Source organism: Pagrus pagrus (assembly GCF_965226575.1).
Source record: "Pagrus pagrus genome assembly, chromosome: 16".
NCBI lineage: Eukaryota > Metazoa > Chordata > Actinopteri > Spariformes > Sparidae > Pagrus > Pagrus pagrus.
The window spans coordinates 1804904-1827155 of NC_140200.1; the positions used below are offsets into that span (position 1 = coordinate 1804904).

Sequence of the window (22252 nt, forward strand, 5' to 3'; positions counted from 1 at the left end):
GTGCCGAATGGTTGTCAAGCTGATTTCAAGATGCTATCACGAGCTGCTCGGTGTCATTTCAGTCCAGTTCAACCTGGAGATTAGAAAATAAATATAAGCCGGTCGATTTTTCTGAACCTGTTCATTACACAGTGTGCGTGGAGTGTTGATTATCTGCGGCGAGGGAATTACACAGCTCAGTGTGACAGCAAGACAGAAACAGCCTGTAGGCAGAAAAGTTAATCCAAGATTGTCAAAAGATGACGGCTACTGTAGGCTCAACATCATACAGTGCTGCTTCCTCACGCAGCCTCACGTTACACTAAACTAGGATATCTAACTAGGCCAGTTGGCCGTCTGAGACAGTACATCAGAACTACAGTGACATATGTTACTGTTGCTTATGATCAGCTAAATAAATCAATGTATCAGAACAGAAAGGAGATAAATATTCATTTGACTGTAGCGATTAGCAGTCAAGATGTTGATATGAGATGCAGAGTGCAATAAAAATATTTGTTCATCAGATCACTCAGACAGATAATCATAGTAAAACGGTAAAACAATCAGGATAATTGCACCATAATTATAATTGCACCCAGAATCATTTATCCCTTATTCAGTATTCTGGTTACTGCTTTAAACATCGAGTACGATCCGTCAGCTGATTGAATCATTTCAATCATTTGCTTTTTTAAAGTTTTTGAAGAGGGTCATAAAAACAACTCATCTAAGTTGTTTTAATAAAGTGTGTGTGTGTGTGTGCCAGTCACAGGATATTAATCAGGATGATTGTTTGACTGACACTTTACTCTGAGGGGATTCACACTCAACATGAAGCGGTTTGATTCGGGTCTCTATGAGCAGAGTGTCAAACCTACGTGGACCAAACGTCCACCATCAGACAGCAGGTCAAACACATCAACCCGAGCCCGCTCTGGCTCAGGACAGTACACCTGTAAGTCAACACAACACAACGGATGATTGGTTGTAATCATTTTGATATGGACTTTAAAATTAAATTATTAATTATTATTATTAAATTACTTTAAAAAAAGTCTTTCAAAATGTTGACCATTAAAATGACAGAACGTTTGAATGTTTTCCTTTTAAATTATATTAATATTTCTCATTTTCAACAAATCTGATAACAATCACAGCCAAAGCTGCTAAAGTCTGGTACAACTTGTATCTCTGTGCCATAACTGAGACGAGTTGTGAGTATAATGTTGAACACATTCACCACTTTAGTTTGGCGTGTTAACATGTGAGCAACGTCCAGCTGAGGTTGATGGAAATGTCAATACTTCTGCAGGTATTTGGTTGAAGAGGACGTGAGAGTCTGAATCAAACTTCATATAAATCCATCTGATAGTTTTCAGGTTATTTCACTTCAAGCTGTGAAAGTGTCGTCATCTATACGTCAGAATCAGGTCCAATACTGCTGAAAGCTGTTTTGTAGTCTGAATGATATTTTAGAGTTTGTAACTTCCCGGAAACACATTAAAAGTGTTGATGACTCATCGTGCACTCGGGGACGTAAACACATTCTTCATCCAGTAAATGCTTTCTTTACTTTATGACGCTGCCACGGATTCATATAAAAAACCAGAGGAACGCAGTCGGAGCAGAGTGCCGCTCGGGACCGGAGCTCAAGGATTACTGACGAAAACCCACCTGAAGACCTTCATTTTGTGATTTGGGTAAAACCGGGTCACATTTTTTACCCTTTGCTGCTCTCGTGCAGCTCCGCCTCGAACAGACAGAGAGCTTCACTGATGCTAACAAGGGAATCACCAAAGTCACGAGGATTCGTCCTCTGGGAGCCATGAATGAAGATATTTCACTGATCAGGTCAGAGACGCTTCACTTCTTGAGTAAAGTATTTGTAGATAACATCTGAACCAGGATGGGGAGTCAATATGGCGGCCACCAGACGTTTATAACGTGTTAGTCCGCTGTATTGACTGTTTTTGAGGCAGCAATACAATCAGTCACTGATCCGATTCACTTCAACACCCTGCTAATATTTACAATCCTCCAGGCTTTTGTTTTTGTGTTTGACCTTTCTAAACATCTGTGGCAGGCAGGGAGGAGTACAGCAGTAATTAGAGCCATGGCCTCAAACAATGCACCAACAAGGCCTGACGGGTTTCCATTTCTACCAAACACCGGGGCCCCGTGATTTCCCTGATTAGCTTCCCTCCGTGGCTCAAGGTGCTAATCAGTCAAATCAGATGCTGTAGTGTCTGGCTGCAGTGAAACGCTGCAGACTCCCGGGTCTCGATGGCACATGATTGGAGATCAGTGGATGAGGAGGTGGTTGAGGAGCGGGGGCGACGTGATGTTCACCTGCTCCTAATTAACCCTCATCTACACACAGTGTGCTCCGGTCTCAGTGGGGGCTGTTTGTGGAGTCTCAAACATCAGACGGCACGTCAATCATCTACGTCTGTACGCTGTGTGCTGATGGCTTCAGTCTGAACCGCTGCTCAAGTGACCTGGACTTGATTCAACATCATGTCCCGACTCAGAGTAACAACTGTGTTTATTCCTAACACAAGTGCTGGAACACTGTTTCTACTCCAGTTACATATTTAACTGTATTAGCAGTCAAACTGAGCTGGCAGCACTTTCATGCTTTAGTTTTTTACTGTTGGATGGTTCTGTTGTTAAATGGGGAAAAAAACAGGACTGTTTTATTCATTCAGACTGATTTATATGCTGCACCATGATGAATCAGCTGCTGGGGTTCATGTACCCATTTTGAACAAATGAGGCCTTCAAGGATAAAATCATTTCACAGTGAAGGTTTAGTCATTATCTACTCAAAAGGAAAATCGAGTTAAGTTTCGTAGTCCAAGAAAACATTCCTGGAGCTTCACAGTAAAACAGTAAAACTTGTTTTAAAACGGAAAAAACAACTTCAAAAGAATAAAATAAAATGGCTCCATGCAGCTGGTCCGGTGTAATCCATGTCTCTGGAAGAACCGACTTACCGAACTGATTTGAAAAGATGTTTTTTTACATGCTGTCATGTCAAGACCTTCACTGTAGCTGCCGAGCGTTAGCGTGCACGAGCTCGACTGCACGTCAACGGTGCAAATAACATCTTTTCAAAATCCTTTACGGCCTTGTTTGTTTTTAGTTTAATATTCTTGTTATTAGCAGCGTGAACGGAGACCGCTCATCATGTGTTTATGGTCCGTCTGGTTTTACAGTTTAAATGTTACAGTAAACAACATAAAGTAGCCCCCGTCCACTTCAGATGTTTGGGAGAATGCTGAAATACTTTTTAGAAAGGTCAAGACACGACATCCTGACTTTAGGTCCCTCAAAAGGGTCAAGTCCAAGAAACCCTGAATCAAAACCATCCAGAACACCGGACCCAAGTCAAGTTAAATAAAATCATTGTGTGCTTGGAAGCAGCCTGACGAGCTCTACACTCTTTTTATTCCTTGTTTATGAATGTCTTCGTCTCTGTTCTGACAAAAAAGCCACTCACGTTGGGCACCGAGGCATTTACACTCTTATCTATTTATTATTTGTGTTTCTATCTACATAAGCTCTGTTTCCATGGCAACGGGAGAAATAGGACGAGCTGCTGATGAGTACAGGGGATATTTAGATTCACGCCGCAGCGATGCACATAAAACTTTAAATCCCTGATAAGACAGGAAGCAGAACACAAAGCTTTAAAACCCAGAGACGCTGTGAGTCGGCTGAGTGAGCGTACCTGCTGATGGACAGCTGTCTGGTCTTTACTATCTTCCTTCCCACCAGGAAGCAGTGACTTGAGCAGCTGGGGTACGGCCTTCACTGGAGGGAGATAAGACGCAGCAAAGCCTGAATGCACTGATGTCGAGGACGAAGAGACGGAGACGAGAAGAAGAAGAAGAGGAGGAGAAAAACAAGGACAGGAGGAAGAAGAGAAAAGTAGGAAAATATTACGTTTTTGAGACGTGTGTCGGCAAAACAAGAAAACAACATTAAGATTCACGAGCGAGAGGACAGATACAGTCGTCCGCCGGCCAAATCAAAAACAGAGCTTATGACATCAAAGGCAGCGAATATGGAAAAGATGAAACAAAGGCAGAGGAGAACCCATCAGGAGATAAAGGTTTAATCAGCCGTACCCGTCTCTGGGTTCAGGTTCTGGGATATGGAGCTGGGCAGGGTGCGTCTGGATGGAGGAGGCACCACAGAGAGGTCCTGGTGGCTCTCCCAGCCCTGCACACACACATCACACACATGTGGCTTACAGGAGCATTTCAGTCATTTCTGCCCTTCAGCAGCCTCTATTGGTGGCCAGAGGGAAGTGCACTGCATGTAGTCAGTCACACGAGGCAGAAATACACAGAAAGTCTATGATAAATACAACATGATGAACACATGGATATAAATGAGGATGTTAGACATTAATGAGTCTCACCTTGAAGTCATTGAGTTTATGAGTGGAGGAGTAGAGCTCCAGACTGCTGGCTGACAGCTGGTCAGAGGGTTAGAGCCAAGTGTTAGTGAGACAGGCTAACACAGGTGAGACAGGCTAACTCAGGTGAGACAGGCTAACTCAGGTGAGACAGGCTAACACCGGTGAGACAGGCTAACACAGGTGAGACAGGTTAACTCAGGTGAGACAGGCTAACACAGGTGAGACAGGCTAACACAGGTGAGACAGGTTAACTCAGGTGAGACAGGCTAACTCCAGTGAGACAGGCTAACACAGGTGAGACAGGCTAACACCGGTGAGACAGGCTAACACCAGTGAGACAGGCTAACACCGGGGAGACAGGCTAACACAGGTGAGACAGGCTAACACAGGTGAGACAGGCTAACACCGGTGAGACAGGCTAACTCAGGTGAGACAGGCTAACACCGGTGAGACAGGCTAACTCAGGTGAGACAGGCTAACACAGGTGAGACAGGCTAAAAAGAAAGGGTTAGTGAGCAGTTGAGTTCAGCTGGGTTAGAAGATGCAGTTAAGTTGATGACAGTACATGTTGGAGCTTCATGACTCACACAGATCTCAGAGGACAGTTTAAAGAAGTTTCTCTGCCCACAGGACTCAAAGCTTGAACCAACAGAACTACCTGGTTCAGGTCATGACCAGCTTCTGTCAAAACACCTGAACTGTTCCTTTAATGTAAAGAAACACACACTCTTACCCGGTTGATGTTTGGAGAGCTCAGGCAGCGTCTGGTAGCTTTGCCTCTGACTGCCAGCTGTTCCCTCACAGCCACCTCCTACACACACACACACACACACACACACAGACACACACACACACACACTTTTTATGCTTTATACTATGTGGATGAGGATTAACTGGCTTCAGACAGGAAGACCGGTTCGGGCTCCTGACCTGTCTGAGTCTGTCCAGAGTGAGGACGTTCTCCACAGCCAGGACGCTGCGGAGGTATTTCTCGATGGCCGCCTCGCTGTCAGCTGATTGGTCGTCCTCGGTGCTGGCAGCCAGCCTGGCCAACATCTCCCTGTCCTCTGGACCGTGGATGTCCTGTGGGAGCAGGGAGACAGTGTGAAACGTCAGTCTTTGATTCGTGGATTCAGATTTTTCTGCCCATCACGTGACTTCTTACAACAATATTCAGCATCCTTCACGTGTTCAAAGTATAATTACAACACAGCCACAGTCTTTAACAAGTCGCACTGTTGTGGAAATGTTATCGCAGCAAAACAAACAAGTGCAGAACAGAACAGCTGGTCATTTACAGAAGAAGACCGCAGAACGCAGCCAGTCGCCATTAAATATTCAACAGTGCTGGATAATAAAGGGAAGATAAACGCCCACATACATAAAACATGTCAGTCTGGTGGAGGTTCACCACTCGCACTACCAACATCTGCAGGTCTTACACAAGATGCATGGTTAAAAGCATGTGCTGTCTCTTGAAAGGTGGATATTAAAGGTCAATTTCTAGAAAAATAAGTGTATCAAAGTTAAAGTTACTGGTTAGAGACTAATGTAAAACCAGGTTTCACAATAACAGACGACAGCCGACCCTCCACGCCACACCACAGATTACAATAACTGAGAGGATGTGAAAGTAAAATGACTTTTTATTAGTCTTAAATTCATAGCTGGCAGTATAATAAATTAAAAAACATAAAATGTACAACAAAATGTGATAATATGGTTTTAAAAACAGTAACGTATCGCTCAGTCACCTTCCAATAAAGTCAAAATAAAAGGCGAGAAGTCATCGTTTTATTTTCTGCAGTTTTTGTAATGTGTTGTTCATAATGTTCCTTGATATAAGATAGATATAATAATCAATATAATGATGGATTGATGATGTGTCAGTAGACCTGTTTGATTCTTCTCATCAGGTTTATATCTTTTAAACAAATATGCAGATGCAGACAGATTTTGTTGTGATGTTTCACTCTCTGTCTAACAGACGGAGGTTCTGGTCGGGTACTCACTCCTGGGATGTTAGAAACGATCTCAAAGGTGACTCCACAGCCGGGGACGGTGCAGCGCTGAGACATCCTCTTCAGCAGACTCTGAGCAAAACCCTGCCACAGCAACACACGAGCACATGTTCTCAGATCAGCTCCTTCTCTCAGTTACGTTAGGAAGAACATGAACGTGTCACTGTGTCATCGCGCCTCGGGCCACCCACCTGTCTCCCAGCGATGTTGACACAGATACGTTTTCTGAGCACCAGCTGCATGTCGGCCGGGTGGCTCAGCTGGACCACCGTCCTGACCGTCAGGAACACCCTCTGGTCAGCCGACCCCACGCGACTCAGCTGGGGGCACTCGTGCACCGTCGAGTCCCAGGAAGCCTCCAACTTTACCTGGAGCGCAACAACAACAGATTCCCTCCATCAGCCATGTCGCTGCTACAGTTTGGAAAATAGAGACAAGATCTATGAGAGGATGTGAGATGTGAATACTAACTGTCACTTTACCTCTGGATCGTAGTGTTTCACAACATGAAGTTCAAAGAAGTCGTCCTCCTCCTCCCCACTGAGCAGCGCATCCAGCCCTCCGGCCAACGGGGCTGACAGACTGGACTGGAAGTCATCAGCTGGAGGAAGACGGACAGAAAGCAGGTTCAGCAGTTTTTAAGACATCAGAGGAATTTTTCCAAATTACAAGCAGAGACGACGGAGAGGAACATCGTACCGCTGAGATCCAGGAACAGGACGGGAATGTGTGTTTCCATTCCAGGGACAGGAACCCTGAAGAGAAGCAGCACCGTCAGCACACTGAATAAATACCTGAACAAACACCTGGATAAACAGCTCCGTTAACTCATCCGGACGGGTCATAAAACAGCTGTTCTCTAACAAAGCCAAGCACTTATCACCCAACTCATCAGACCTGCAGAGTACGCTGGTCTGTTAGTTAACTGCTCGGTTAAATTCAGCAACTATTGGATTTCTAACAACATGTTTTTACAGAGCAGCTCCAGAGCATGAACATTGTGCTCTTTAAAGCAACAACAACAACAAACAGGCAAATTAAAACTGCACACACACACACACACACACACACACACACACACACACACACACACACACACACACACACCTCTCCACCGGAGCTCCGGGGATGCCGCTGCCGGCCGACGGCACCAGAACGGCGTTGCGTTCTTCGGTCAACGTCAGACGACATTCGAGCAGCTGGGACTCCCTCTCAACATCGTCCTCGGACTTGTCTACACACACACACAAAGAAGAAGAGGCTAAAGAAATAATAAGGAAATAATGTGTGTTTGTCCAAATGATTGATTTCACACAACATGTAGCTGATTAGAAACCGACTGATTCATTTTTGCTTCTGTTTTTTGTTGCTGAAATAATCATATTAATGTTTTGATATACATTTTCATCATATCCACACTTGATAAACTTCACTGTAACTACCAACAGTTCCTACGACCTGCAGCTCTGACCGATCTGAAGCAGGAACATCTCACAAATACTTCAGAGTCAGTGTCTCTCTGCAGACTGATGATCGCTGTCAGATAAACCATCATTAAATCCTTTCAATGCTTCCCATTCATCCACGCAGCAGAGCTGCAGGAAGTGCTGAGAAAGAGTCTATATTTGCTTCATTGTGGCTTCATATTAATGATGACTTGAACTGAACATCACTGCCACTCGGTTATGACAACTGAATGAGGCGAAGCAGTAAATTACACAGAGGGAAACACATTTTAATCAACACAATATGAGAAGGGTAGAATGAAGAAGCAGTCAGTGGGAGGCAAAGACACGTCACCATGTAAAATGCGTACAGACGAAGTACTGAAGAAGTTTTGCTGCGATCGATCATTTCTGCGTCCGCGTCACAGCTGTGTTCAGTACCTGGTTTGGAGACGATCTTCTGAAGCTGCTGGTCCAGATACTCCTGCCTCTGCGTCAGAGTCTCCAGCCACTGTCCCCTCATCCTCTCCAGGTCCACCTCCTGCACGGCAGCAGACACACACACACATCAGTTGCAGAGAAACACACACATCACAGTTTACATCAGAGACACACACTCAAAGCTTCGTGCTAGGTTTTCCCCCAGTTACAAGCAATACGATGCATGTTTATCAGTACGTTTCGACTAAGTCGTATACACGAAAGAGTAGACCGACTTTCAACGAACGTGTTTTCATGGACTTTAAAAGACAACAGACTTTTCCTAACATCATGTAAACGCAGTGACTGATCATCTACTTACTTGGTAGCTGTCCATTTCTTCATCCTCACCCTGAAATGTTAATGAGAGAAGAGTTAAAGAATCAAACTACAGATAAAAATGCTGCTGGGGGAGTCTGAGGAACGACGTCAGTCACATAAATCTCACACACACAAAGATCAAGGTCATTTCATTTTCATAAAATTGCTCGTCAGACACTTCTTCAACTAATATGAATGACTGATTTCCTCCTCACCCATTGTGATTCACTGCCTCTGGAGGGACGCACCAGCTGGACTTTGACATCTCCTATGGACACGGAGAGGATGGAGGCGGGGATGAGGGGCATGGTGCCTGAATCCGGTACTGAACGCACCTCCACCTGGATGCGACGGGACTGACCCTTGAGGTAGAGAGTTAAAGGAGAGTAAGTCATTCATTGACATGGCAAAGGACGTCACACAGGTTGAACCCTGACATCAAAGTAGTTTCATCAGCTCAGAATGAAAACTTCTTAAAACGAAGACAGAAAAATGAGCTGGAATAAAATATAATATTCTGATATATCTGTGCACACGCTGACAACAACAACAGAAAGGTGCTGGTGCTGACACCTGTCGGAGCTGGAAGATTCCTCCCGTGCGGACGTCTTTAGCAGGAACAACATCGACGGCTGCGAACTCTCCGGCCTCGTTCAGCTCCATCAGCTGCACCCACAACTCCAGCCGCCGGGTCACCTCGCTCCACCTGCAGGGGCAGCGTGGTCACACAGATCAGAGCTTCACATTATATTAACACAGTGTATTAATACAGTGTTTTTGTAGATATTGATGATTTTGTGGACGACTACTGGTCAATTTTACTGTAACAGACTAAAATCATGTTTATCATCACTGATGATTTGAGACTAGACTTATCTAGAGCGAGACACCTAACCTATAGCATCACCCTCAGACATTTATCTGTGGATCAATGTGGACTTCTGTCCTGTACTTATAACTGTGTTTGTCGTTCCTGCAGGTGCAAAATGTGCAGAACATTAAAGTATTTTTGTTGAAAACATTTAAAATTATCAACAGAAAGTGAAGAAACTGGACATCATGACTTCTATGTGATTAGTTCAGAGATATCTGATGAAGTTAGCATGCTAACCAGCTAGCCCCGACCAGTCTTGGTCCAAAGCTCCTGTGCTGGCGATGCAAACACTGACCCTCCCTCAGTGGTCTGAGCTCCCAGTCTGGACCGCTGAGCTAACTAGCTAATGGCAAGATGCCAGTTCTTACATATTGCACCTTTAACGTCTGATTAAACACAGAACGTCTGAGTCCTCTCAGGTTAACGAGGCCTCACTTCTCACTTTTTAGAAAATATACCAACACAGTGTGCGGTGTGAAGCCTGGAGCGTCTGCAGCGGGCGACACAACGTCCCGTCTGTCTCGTGTTGTTTTTGGAGTCAGTCTCGATGACTTCATTGTTGTGTGTTTGCATCACTGCACCTTTCTCTGAGGGAGCGGGTCTTGGCCTGGATCACTCCGAGGTCCCACAGCGCCAGGTTCCTGCGATGGTTGGCTTGCTTGTGGCCGTACACTTCGATGGCCACGGCGCCGTCGGCTAAAAATTCCACAAACTCCTCTGACACCGGCACCGACAGCTCCTGAAGAGTTAGAAGATTAAACAGGAATTTAAATTCTTGTTTCATTTCTGTTACTGTGGTTTTCTTGCAGAGCTGGTGAGCACATACTCAACTTTATTGGGTCGTGAGAATGTGGAGAGTATCAAGGCTAAAGGCTGTGAGATGGTTCGGTTCTGTGGCTGGTGAGAGCGTTACCTTGGCGCTGTCAAAGACCACAGTGCACTGAGGGTCTTTGGAGACGGAGGACGAGCTGGATGGCGCCACCTCTGGAGCGATGAACACCGGCTCCTCCTGCCCCCAGAAGTGGTACTGGCAGAAGACAAAGTTGGACAGGTGGCGAGGCAGACCATTGGCCTGGAGGATGTTCACCTGAGGGAGAGAGAGACACTGGTTCCTTCTGGTCCAAAGCTGCAGATCAGACAGTCGACCGTAGAGGATTTCGGTGTATTTTAAGAACAACGTCACTACAGAGATGTGTTGCTCTGTAAAAGCCTTGTTTCTCTGCTCCTAAAGTCACAAAATGATTTCTACACACAGGGAAAAATGCCTGAGGTCGATACATAAGAATCAGCAGAAGAGACTTGGTTTTCATTTCGTTTCATCTGAAGAGAAACAAAGCGAGAAACAACCAGGATATCAAGGCGACTCAGACTTAATTAAACTGGTGACATTTCACAGTACAGTGAGCCGGAGAACGCCACAACAGAGAGAAGACACAACAATGAGACTGGCTGCCAGATCCATTATTAATCTGGAGCTATTTCCCCACTGGCAAAACACTGAAGTCAGTCTGAACAATGACTGCATGTAGGATCCTGGCTTATACGTCAGTAGGAGGAAGAAATATGACACATTTCCTCAATATCTTCTTGTATTTGGCTCATTTATAACTAAATCACACGATGAGCTGAAGGACGAAGCTTCGTCTGCGTGTTCTTACCACACAGTCCAGCTTGCGCTCCTGTGGTTCTCTGTCTGCGACGTTCTGCTGAGCGTCAGACGGTCCTGAAGCCTCCTCCTGAGAGCCCTCCGTACCCCGCCACACCTCCACATGCAGCCGACCCGCCACCTGACACGCACACAAGCCGCCGCACACTCAGGTCAGCATGTTTTTCTTTTAGGCCTACAGTCATTGTCATACTGTCGGCCTCATAATCATAATAATAAAATACTGAATCTGACAAATTAAGTCAAAAGAAAAAACTAACAAGAATTTGATGTTTACTAAATTCAAATATCTGCTCACTCATCTCCCCTTTTACAAGTCATTTTAAAATGCGATGTGTCATTACTTAACATATTTTGTTGTCTTTAACCTGCATTAATAGAAGTTTTGGTCCCGTTTTCAAATAACTGTTAGTAATAATTTGCCAAAGAAAACTCTGGAAAGTGAAACACTAAAATGTGATTAACTTTTAGGTTGATATGACAAACTGACAGACGCTGGTCATGCAACACGACAGACTCCACAGAAGAGGACCTGCTCTCTCTGAACATATAAAAGCTCACCTCATTCTCAGGTAACAAAAGCACAATGCTTCTTAGTTTCAGGGAATCATACATCAATAAAAACATTGTTAGATCCCCCCTTAATCCTACGCACTGCACCTTTAATTACTTAATCTACATTGGTCCATAAAACACTGCAGTCCTACTTGGTTCAAAAGAAAAAGTGCATGTGAGTAAATAAACAAACATGTCACGCTAAAAAGAGTTTCAACTGTCCAACCGTCCGAGTGTGAAACATTAACAAGCTCATCCTGGCGCTCAGCGGCTCCTACCTCTCCCTTCTGGTTGATGATGGGCACTGCATACTGCAGCTTGACGTCGTAGAACAGGCAGGCCAGGAACACGTTGGCCACGCCAATGAGACTGTGGTTCTCCTGTTCATCGAAGAACGGGTCGGCACGCTTGAAATAGGACCGCATCACCTGTCAGACAGAAACAGTGAGAATGGAGCGAGATTGATGAATGAATCACGGGTTTGACTTGTTGCACTGAACTCCTGGATGAGCACGTTGGCTCACGTTTCATCAGCACATTCTCTGTTTTCTCATCATTCACTCACTGGGTTGTCTTCATCGAAGTCCTTCCACTCCTGGTACAGCTCCCTCATGTCCACCAGCCTGTTCTCCATCTTTTCCAGAGCCCAGATCTGCTTCCCCTTACCTTTGCGACGCACCTGGATGGCCGGCTCGCTCAGTACTGCATCACGCTATGAAGAGAAGGAGACAGAAAGCTGCTTTTATTCATGTTGGCCTGAAATCCAAGTCAGAACATGAACAGTACGTTCTGTATTTTATATCTCTTGTATCACTCAGAGCACAGCAGAGTTTTTCTTCAATAACAAAGTGCTTTTCCTTCCATCTGCACAAAGTGCTTTACATCGATGTCCCCACGGCAGAGGTGCAGCAGTGGCAGAAGGCAATTAAGGTACTTTGAAACACTTAAGCTCCTGATTGCAGCAATTTGCATAAAAATTCAAAGACCTTCTGGGCATCGAAACTCAATCAAATCTTAAGACACTGACGTGATACATATAGTTTAGAAACAGTGTGATTTCCTTCCCATCCTCGCTTCCTGAGGTTACCATCATCTCAGTCCATCGTGTACAAACATGCACAAACGCACTTAAATCTGTTAATAGTCGTCTGTACAGCCATGGGTACTCTGCAAACAGGGACTGCTTATAGCTAATTCAGCAAACGTTTAAAGAGGTCTTATTGTGCTAATTCTCAGGTTCATACTTTTATTTGGGCATCCTAGTAGAACAGGTTTACTACTTTAATTTTCAAAAAACACACGCGTGTTACTTAACAGGCAGGATGTAGCCAATCAGAGGCAGAGTAGGGCGGGTCATGCCGAGCAAGGTAGTGTGATCTAAAATAACGGCGCTACAGCAGAAACATACTGTTTGTCCGCTGTCTGACTGGAGTGTAATTATTTTATAATAAATATACATATTTATATTACACCTGTGACATAGTGACACACATAAGTTACAGAAGTAAAGGCTCGACTCTGAACCAGGCGTTTCAGGCAGTGCAGCAGTGTTTTCTGTGGGACAGAGTAACTATCGTTGGTGTGGACTTTGTTCACTTTGCAGCATGTGACCTCTTTAATGGTGCCAATTTGTCAAAATGGGGGGCAGCTGTCTTAACTCTGTCTGAGGGCGCCACAGTGCCTGAACTTACTCGTACAATCTGACAGTAAAACAGAGCGGGTGGGTCTCTGACTTCTTGTTTCTTGGCTGTTAAGTTTCTGTTTCTGTAAGCAGATGTTCTTTACACAGCCTACCTTCCTGTTGGCATCCAGGTTGGCAGCAGGTATCTGCAGAGTGACCAGGTACTCTGTCCTCTTGTTGAGCTCCTCGGCGATGAAGCTCGCCTCCTGAGCCAGCAGGTTGGCCCGAACTATCTGCTCCTTCAGGCGCCGCAGGCTGCGCGTCATCATGGCTTCTCTGAATCACAAACACACGAGTTTTACAATCAGTCTATACAATCTTTTCTTCCTTCAAAGATTTAAATGCATCAAAGATCAGTAAAAGTTGTGTCTCACCTGTCCTCGCTCCAGCGCCGCATGCGTTTGTGGGAGCTGTGTGACGTCACTGCAGCTGCTGCGCCGGGCAGCAGGCTCGTCGCATCCAGGAGGTGGGAGGGTTTCTCAGGAGTCAGCCGTCGGCGGAGCTGCTGCAGCTCCTGTTCGTACATCAGCCTCTGTCGCTCCAGGGCGCAGCGCTTCTCCTCCTCATGCTGCCTCTCCAGGGTCTGTAAGACCGACTGCAAGGGGTCTAAGGTGGAGGAGGAGCCGCCAGATGATGGATGGATGGATGGATGGAGGAGGGAAGAGAGGAGGTTTCCAGTTCATTAGTCTTTCTTATTAAATTAAAATCAGCATTTATAAGAAGTTCATCCTACAATTAAGCCTGTTATTGTTTAATCACCCCCAAATAAGCTACAACTGCTTCACAGGATTCACTCGCTGTGGCTCCAAAAGGCCAATATTTACCTCATTATCCCAGTTTTCTATCTGAGCGCTGCAGGCTTTACACAACCACAACACACTGGACAATATGAAGGTTTGAGGGTAAATACTGAACTTGTACAAGCTGCTTGGAGTAACTTGGACATCCTGTGCTTTTGATACAGATGTAAAGACAGGCCTTGTTAACTTAAAGGATAAATCATTATTCTATATAATTAGTCTTGTTAGGAACGATCCCTGCGTGTCTAAAGCCTGATGCAACTTATTCTTCTGTGCCACATACACCCATTGTTGTGACTGAGTGACATGTTGCTTCATGCAATGAACACACACGGTAGTTTACTGTGAGTCATCCCAATAAACACTGTCCCTCAAAAATATACAAGATTACAGGATTAATATTGAACTTGTTGACACAAATCTGGTTGTTATTGTTGTTGTTTTGCTGCTTTATAGCCACATTACTCAGAGGCAGTAGCTCTAACAGTACAGGAGCTTTAGGGTGAGGCTCGCAGTGCAGATCATTTTCTTTCAGCTGTCTTGATGTTGTACAGTCGCATGCAACTGAAAAACGTGGACAAGAAGAGGCTGAGGGAACATTTAAGTTCCTTCAAAGTTGAATAATTGGGTGAAAAGTTGGCTGGAAAACCGTCTTAAATGTAAACACAGCTTTTAAGTTCTTATGACACAATGTGTGCGAGGCTGTTCACTGTGTAACAATGCTGAATAATGCACGGTCATTTCATTCACCACAACTGTCGACCTAAAAACACGCAGCTCGGCTAAAACACATCAACGTGTTATTTACTGTTTTAAGTCAAGTCTTCTTGATTTTGGACGGAGTGCACCTTTATAATTATATATTATATATATAACACTTCAGTCTGACTCACCGTTGTTGCCCATTCCTTTCATCATGACTTCGGCCTGAGCAAACTCGTAGCCGAAGCTCAGCTCGCTCGACACGTCGCTGGACGCGTCCAGGTCCACCTCCAGCTGGTCGGTGCTCAGACACGTCTTCATCGCAGCGCCACCATCCTCATCGTCACCTCCTGCGTGGACCATATGCCTCGGCAGGCTGATCCTGTGTGAAAACACGGGTAGGTGGTGGTTGTGACAAAAGCGAGTGAAAGAAAACAGGAAGTGTGATGTGGCGAAAAATAGGAAGAGACACAATGAAGAGTTTGTGACCACATTAACTTGTTTGTGTTAGAAATTAAACACCGAACAGACACGAAGTCGTCGCTGTGCAGGTGAGACCCACCTGAAGAAGTGGTTGTTGCCCCACAGGATTCGGTCACCATGATGAATCTGGACCGGACTGGTGACTGCAGCTCCGTTCACACACGTTCTGCAGGTTCCAACAACATTTGAGATGAGAAAAGATTAAACTGTCGTCGTTCTACACGCTCCAAGTGCAACAAATACAACCAAAAAGCAGATTTGCCACTGTCAACACAACACAATACATTTATAGATTTTTTTTTTTTGGCTGCATTTTGCCTCTATTGAACAGTAGAGTCGACCGTGAACATGTTAGTGTAACTGAATATCTTGTTCTTGACCAAATCGTGTATTTTACTGTGTGTTTATTCGTATATTAGATACATCAGGACTTGTGATGCTCTGTGAAGTCACAACAATCAGTCAAACACGTCTCGCAGTGCTGATTCAGGTCGAGTACTCACCGAGCGTTGCGGTGAGGAGTGAGCACCACGCCGCTGCTCTCGGTGATGTCGATGACGCAGTGCTCGGCTTGGATGGCCATCCCGCACAGCTGGATGTCCTGCGAGTTGGCCGAGCCCACACGCGTGTGCTCCTGGACACGGAGGAGAGGTGGTCAACATGTGTGCACGTACACGTAAACAGCACTGGGCCGTATGTGTGTGTCCGGTACCTTCAGGTAGTAGACCAGCAGCTCGTTGAGGGCAGGGTCGGCGTTAAGGTTGACCAGGAAACACTTGTCGTTCACCACTCGGATTCCAGAGGACTGCAGGGAAATACCCAGACTCTCCAGCTGCCTCTGACGCTCCTGCAGGAAACATGTTGAATGTTTTAATGCACGGGTTGATTTGTTGATTATTCTGACCTTCAGCTGCTCGATGAGAGAAATGCAAAAGTAAAAACGAGAAGGAACTGAGCGGAGAACTCTGCGGAGATACAATTTAAAAGTTTCACAGTTTGATTAAATGTTTTTATTCAGTGTCGTCGTCTCAGTGCCAGAAACTGTTTTCTGTCTACAAACCGACGTACAGTGTGTTTGTGTGTGTGTGTGTGTGTGTGTGTGTGTGTTTGTGTGTGTTACCTGTGCAATAGCCTCGGTCTTCCTGAGTTTATCCTCCCAGGTGACCGTCATCTCCTGGATCAGTTTCTCGGACTCCTCCAGCCGCTCCTTCAGCTCGGGGGCCTTCATAGACTGAGAGGGACAGAGGCTGCGTTACACTCTCCACATATCACTGAGTCATTATTCACCACACTTCTGCAGGAAGACGTCATCTGAACCTCGGCCTCGGTGAGCTGCTCCCTCAGCTTCTCCACTTCCTCTCGGAGCTCTCGGATGATCCTGGCGTTGGGGTCTTCGTTGACGACGGCGTGGTTGACGATGCTCTTGGCCCGGTCGGCGTAACGCAGGGTGGACAGCGTCTCGTCGTAGTTGTCCGCAGCAGGACTGATGGTGGCGACCATGGCCGTGCGGCTGTTCCCTCCCAGGCTGTCCTGCAGGTGGAAGCACAGCTGTTACCTCAGTGACAATCCAAAACACAAAACCTCAGACTGCACACAAAATCCACTACTTTGATTTATCTACAATGTGTGAAGAGCGTATGATTATTGAGCACGCGGTGTTTGAGAGGATCAAGGTTTCTGCAAAGCTGCATTAAACACTCTTACAATGCTACATGGGGACAAATTACAAACACACTCATTTAAAAACCCCAAATTAAAAACTCAAGGCTCAAAACAGCACAGAGCTAATGAAGACAATCAGCAGGGCCTTAAAACCAAATGGGCACACCTCAAAATTAACTGGTTTGAGAGACTTTGGATTGAAAACATGCACAGTGTACTGGCACCCTGCTGTGTAATACAGTGCAGAGAAGTCACTGCAGTGGAAACTGCATGAACGAGGCTTCGTATTTTGCGTACCTTGAGCAGCCAGGTGAGCACGGAGTCTCTGTAGGGAACAAACTTGTTCTTGTTCTTCCCAGCTCCCTGGTCAGCCAAGGCCGAGATAACTAAACCCAGAGTGCTGAGAGACCTGGAGGGACGGGTGCAGAGAGGGGGAGGACAGACAGGGAAGTACATAGGGAGGAGGGAGGGGAGTATTTACAGCACAGACATGTAACAGAACAACCAAAAGACCACAAATCATCAAGGCAATCTCGGCCTGGAAACATTTCAGTCAGGCTCACAGGGACGCAGCGTAGATACGCGAGTAAAACAGCTTCCTGCCAAGCAAAGAGATCAGCTCATGCACTGAGGAAGATCAACAAGACCAAAACCAGTGACTGTAGTGAGATCATGGACTCGAGGATCAAGAGTGAGCGTGGACAGAAAACAAACAGTCCAGTCAGTGATTCTTTTACAAAAGTCACATAGAGCTGCAACGATCTGTCAGGAAAAAATGTTTGGAAACTTTTTACATTAATTCAAAGACATTTTCAAGAAAAAATGTAAAATATTTGTTGGTTCCAGCTTCTTGAATGTGAAGATGTTCTGCCTTTCTTTGTCATTTATGACAGTAAATGAAAAGTCTTTGGGTTTAGGACAAAAAGTAGGGATAGACCAATATTGAGCATTTTTACATTTATCTGTGTTTTTTGTGTCTGACTGTCGATAAAATAAAACATAATTCAGATGCAGCACTTTGGCTCTGACGCAGCGTCCTCTCTCTGTTAGCGGTCACCACTCTGGTCTCAGTGTCCACAACACCGAGGTCACAAGTAATATCTGATGAGCTGTGAATCATTTGAAAATGAAGAGGAGGGATGTATCGAGCAGCAGAAAATGGAAACGCAGAAGAAAAGTCCCTCCACACTGTACTCATGTACAGTACTTGAGGAGACTGTAGTTGGTTACATTACATCACTGGTTATTCTCGACTTTGAGACTAGGATTTGTATTTGTCCTGTAAATGTTTATCAGTTCTTCAGTTATTCGTCTCACAGATTACTAACAGTCGGCATCGGTCTACCTAAAGAGGAGCAACTTGAAGACGTCTCTTTTGGCTCTGGGATGTTGCGTGATGAACATTTATCACTGTTTTTGTGGACTAAAGGATCGATGGTGAAGATAACCTCTCATGAAAACAATACTCAGTTGCAGCTCCATATATTTACACTCTGTGAACTCACTTATTGATGTTGCTTCCTTCTTTCAGCCGTTCCCCCGCCGCTCCAGTCTTGGCGGCTCGCTCGCTGCCGGCCAGATCCACCAGACTCAGCTTGCTCACCTTCTCGCCGCTTGTCTGAAGTGGACACACGACAGAACACAGATTTATTAAACACGATGACGTTAAACTTGATTTATAAAATCTCTCCATCTTTTCCGGTCATTGCAGAGAGAGAAACTTCAGGCCAGTTGGACTTGAGGAGACTTACAGACGATTCATGGATCATCTTTGCGTTCATTCGGCGTTTCTGTCCAATCCATGTTTCTATGTTCGTTCTACGTCTTGTTAAATGTGAAGATGTACTGTTTGTATTCGATTCTCATCTTTATATTGAGTGAGTTTGGCACTGAATCCCTGTTTATTTTATATATATTTTATATTTAGCATTTGGTGTTTGAAACTTCTTTGTTGAAGAGCAAAAAAAAATGTAAAGAAGAAGCTACAGGCCACAATTTCCAGTTGCACAGAGGAGGCGTAACACAGACAGTTAAACAAACGTCGTCCCAAAATTAACACAATTTTATATTTTAACAAATTTTTGCCATTTAAATCAATTAATCACATAATAATCAAGCAGAGTACAGCATCATTTAAACAGGAATGTCTATAAAAAAGGGAATCATTAGACATGGAGATGGGTTGATCCTGTGTGTGTGCGTGCGTGTGTGTGTGTGTGTGTGTGTGTGTGTGTGTGTGTGTTACCCCAGACCGCAGGTCAATGAGTGTGTGCGTGAGGATGATGTTGAACACAGCGTGGGATCTGCTGCTCTCTTCGTTCATGTTCGTTGCGGCCACTGTGCGAGATTTATTTCCCTCCGACATCAGAGACTCGATGTCCTGTCGCAGACACAAACAAACAAACACGTCTCGTACAGACTTTATCAAATCACTTGTTTCCCCTCGGCAGCACGACGTGACGGAGGGGAAGAGACAAACAGAAGAAATTAGACGGCGTTCATAAAGTGCGTTACAGTTACCTTATAGCTGGCCACAGCCAGGCGAGACAGGCCGTCGACGTAAGGCCCAAAAACATTGTGCTCTCTCACTCGGAGTGCTTGTCGACTTCTACAGAGAGGAGACAGTTATTAATCCTCCGGTCCTGTTCTGTTCTGTTCTGCTCAGCCCAACTGCAAACAGGAGAAGATAAACTACACCGCTGTGTTCCTCCCTCCCCAAAATAAACACATTAACATACAGCCAGTCTTAAGGTCGAGGTTCATATGTTGACGTTCAGGTTCAGAGCGCTGAACCAGACTGGAAGATGAAGGCTCATGTGACTGCAGAAGAAAATGTAGTTGTTGCTTTCCAACATCTGGATTCATTCAGTTGGCTCAAAGGCTCATTCACACGTATCTGAATCCCTGTTTTAGTGTCGCCTCGACCGAATAGTTCCTCACCCTTTAGGGTCGAGCAGGTCTCGGACCTTCTCGTTGTAAATCTCCATGAAGGAGACCTCCACGGTGAAGCTCTCTCCTTCCTGGGCCTCCTGCACAGTCCTGCTGAACAGGGAGCTGCAGAGTCGAGGGATCAGACCGGGCTGCTCCGCCGAGCCCATCATGGTGTACGACTTCCCAGAGCCTGGAGACACACGGTGACAGCTTACAATAAAGACATCAAGCAGTAAAACAATCAGGCAATATTAAAGAGGGAATATGCAAGTTCACTTTAAGACTGTCATCACTGAATAAAGCTTCTCACGCTGCTCACACACGTCTCACTTCACAGAAAATGACAATAAAATGTGTAACGTGGATGAACACAGAGTTCAGTGATTGGGAGCCGAGAAAGAAAATGAGAACAGACTGAATCATTCAGTCAATAATTAACAGATCTGGATCGTACTGCTCATGAAGCTGCTGTGCATGTGACTATAAATAAAAAGATGAAGCACAACACCTCCTCAGCTTTCATGCAGATTCAATAAGGGTAAATTAGCCCTCCAGAGTACGACGCTCTGAGAGGCTGAGAGTCAGATAGTTAGCAGCGTCATACGAGACACCCTCAATTAAAAAGAAATTAAACTGCTTGTTGAGACTTTTTCCAGCCGAAAAGTGTGATGAGATTCACATTTGGGGTCTTTGAGTGAACGGCAGCGCGGTTTGTCAAAGAGCAACGTCGATCCAAACTCAAGTCAGAAAACACTCCAGTGTAAAGATACAGATGTGGAGTGGAGATGCTCACGCTTAGAGAGACGAGTTTAACAACATGAACCCATGTCTGCAGTGCACGTGTGTCCTTAAAGGGCAAGTTCACCCAAAAATGAAAATTAGTTGGATAAAGTCCACAAAACATTTCTGCAGCTTCACAGCAAAGCAGCGTCGCAGCTTTCTGCTAAACAACTGAAGCAGCTGGAGATGATTTAAAACGGAAAAAACAACTGAATCAATAAATCAATCAGATAAATAATAATAAAATGGCTTCATACAGCTCTTATGAGCCTCGTGCATGCACACACACGTTTTTAAGATGACATCTTCACTGTAGCTTTTAAGCTAAAAGCGTTAGCGCTCATCTGCCAGTTGAGGGTGTAAATATTGTCTTTTCACTTGATCTGGGATCTCGTGGCTTCCAGAGACTTGGACCAGACAAGCTGTTTGAGCCTGGGACAATTTGGACAAAATGTTCTGATATGATGAATGTAATGTTTAATAATCTGTGAAAGCACACGAGTTCACCGCGCCTCGTCTGACTGACGGGCACTTTCACTCGTTTGCTCTTTCAGCTGCCATAATCTCAAACTCCAATGTGCACAATTTACTTATAATGTCATCCTACACTGTCAGTGAAATTTATTTGAATAAACAATTTTATATGAATATTTTCTTATTGTTTTCTCTCAAGCAGTAAGGACCCACTGTACAGTTGGGCTATTAGGACCAAGTGCGGCTGAACCGAGAGCACTTCGACTTGTCATCTGGCCTGTAAGGACTTGCCCTCACTGGAAATGTCTTGCATCTTTATAAAAGGCACCCGAGTGACAACACACCTTAATGAACTTTCCACTGCTCCTGCTTTTAATAACGTATTTAACGTCCTATTAGGACCTAAAAGCCTGGAAAAAGCCTGTCTCACAGCATCTTGACATGTCACAGCAGGAAAGCTCAGGTGTTGAAAGTCACTGACGCTTCTGAAACATGTCGTGGAACAACTGGTGAAACCACGAGCATCATCTAGAGCAGCCACGATCGGCTGCGGCAGCCGAATCTGATGGTAAGAGCATCTTTAAATATACGTAGGTCACCTGTTACAGGACTGTTGTGTTGAACTGCATCAGGTTCAGGTCGCTGTTTGTAGTTACATTACTCAGAATACCAGATGTTTTTAAATCTCACCTGTCTGTCCATAAGCAAAGATGCAGGCATTGTAGCCCATGAAGGCGTTGTCCAGCAGACTCTTCCCCAGGCACTGGAACACGACATCCTGACCTGCACACACGTCAGAAAACACACTTCAGCATCTCAAACTACAGACTGCAACACAAACTATACTTCCAAGATAACTCGAGAGAGACAGGACAGAAATGTGAGAACACTTTCTGAGGTTGTTCACATTCAGACTTAGTGTTCTCTCATTTTCTATCCAAGTCAAGAGTCACAGCCCAGAATAAA

The 22252-nt window shown here is 45.0% G+C and overlaps 1 protein-coding gene across 4 annotated transcripts in view; it reads right to left on the bottom strand.

Moving 5' to 3' along the window:
• LOC311271952 (kinesin-like protein KIF13B) overlaps positions 1-22252 on the bottom strand; it is a 36823-nt gene that overhangs the window by 4126 nt on the left and 10445 nt on the right. Inside the window, exons 6-38 of one of the 4 annotated variants that reach the window (XM_084377970.1) lie at positions 21977-22069; positions 20042-20222; positions 19622-19709; positions 19347-19481; positions 18607-18719; positions 17399-17510; positions 16757-16969; positions 16560-16670; positions 16152-16286; positions 15943-16073; positions 15519-15605; positions 15148-15338; positions 13829-14060; positions 13568-13730; positions 12339-12485; positions 12052-12201; positions 11211-11339; positions 10466-10639; positions 10134-10291; positions 9252-9384; positions 8894-9040; positions 8680-8709; positions 8319-8418; positions 7540-7666; positions 7132-7187; positions 6915-7033; positions 6624-6800; positions 6424-6516; positions 5342-5494; positions 5145-5222; positions 4412-4468; positions 4116-4209; positions 3716-3798 (exon numbers count right to left, since the gene is read on the bottom strand). In XM_084377970.1, the coding sequence (XP_084234096.1) occupies positions 3716-3798; positions 4116-4209; positions 4412-4468; positions 5145-5222; positions 5342-5494; positions 6424-6516; positions 6624-6800; positions 6915-7033; positions 7132-7187; positions 7540-7666; positions 8319-8418; positions 8680-8709; positions 8894-9040; positions 9252-9384; positions 10134-10291; positions 10466-10639; positions 11211-11339; positions 12052-12201; positions 12339-12485; positions 13568-13730; positions 13829-14060; positions 15148-15338; positions 15519-15605; positions 15943-16073; positions 16152-16286; positions 16560-16670; positions 16757-16969; positions 17399-17510; positions 18607-18719; positions 19347-19481; positions 19622-19709; positions 20042-20222; positions 21977-22069 (4190 nt within the window). Of the gene's footprint in view, positions 1-3715; positions 3835-4115; positions 4210-4411; positions 4469-5144; positions 5223-5341; positions 5495-6423; positions 6517-6623; positions 6801-6914; positions 7034-7131; positions 7188-7539; positions 7667-8318; positions 8419-8679; positions 8710-8893; positions 9041-9251; positions 9385-10133; positions 10292-10465; positions 10640-11210; positions 11340-12051; positions 12202-12338; positions 12486-13567; positions 13731-13828; positions 14061-15147; positions 15339-15518; positions 15606-15942; positions 16074-16151; positions 16287-16559; positions 16671-16756; positions 16970-17398; positions 17511-18606; positions 18720-19346; positions 19482-19621; positions 19710-20041; positions 20223-21976; positions 22070-22252 lie in introns of all 4 variants that reach the window. The other 3 variants (XM_084377969.1, XM_084377972.1, XM_084377971.1) reach the window with 3 other exon arrangements.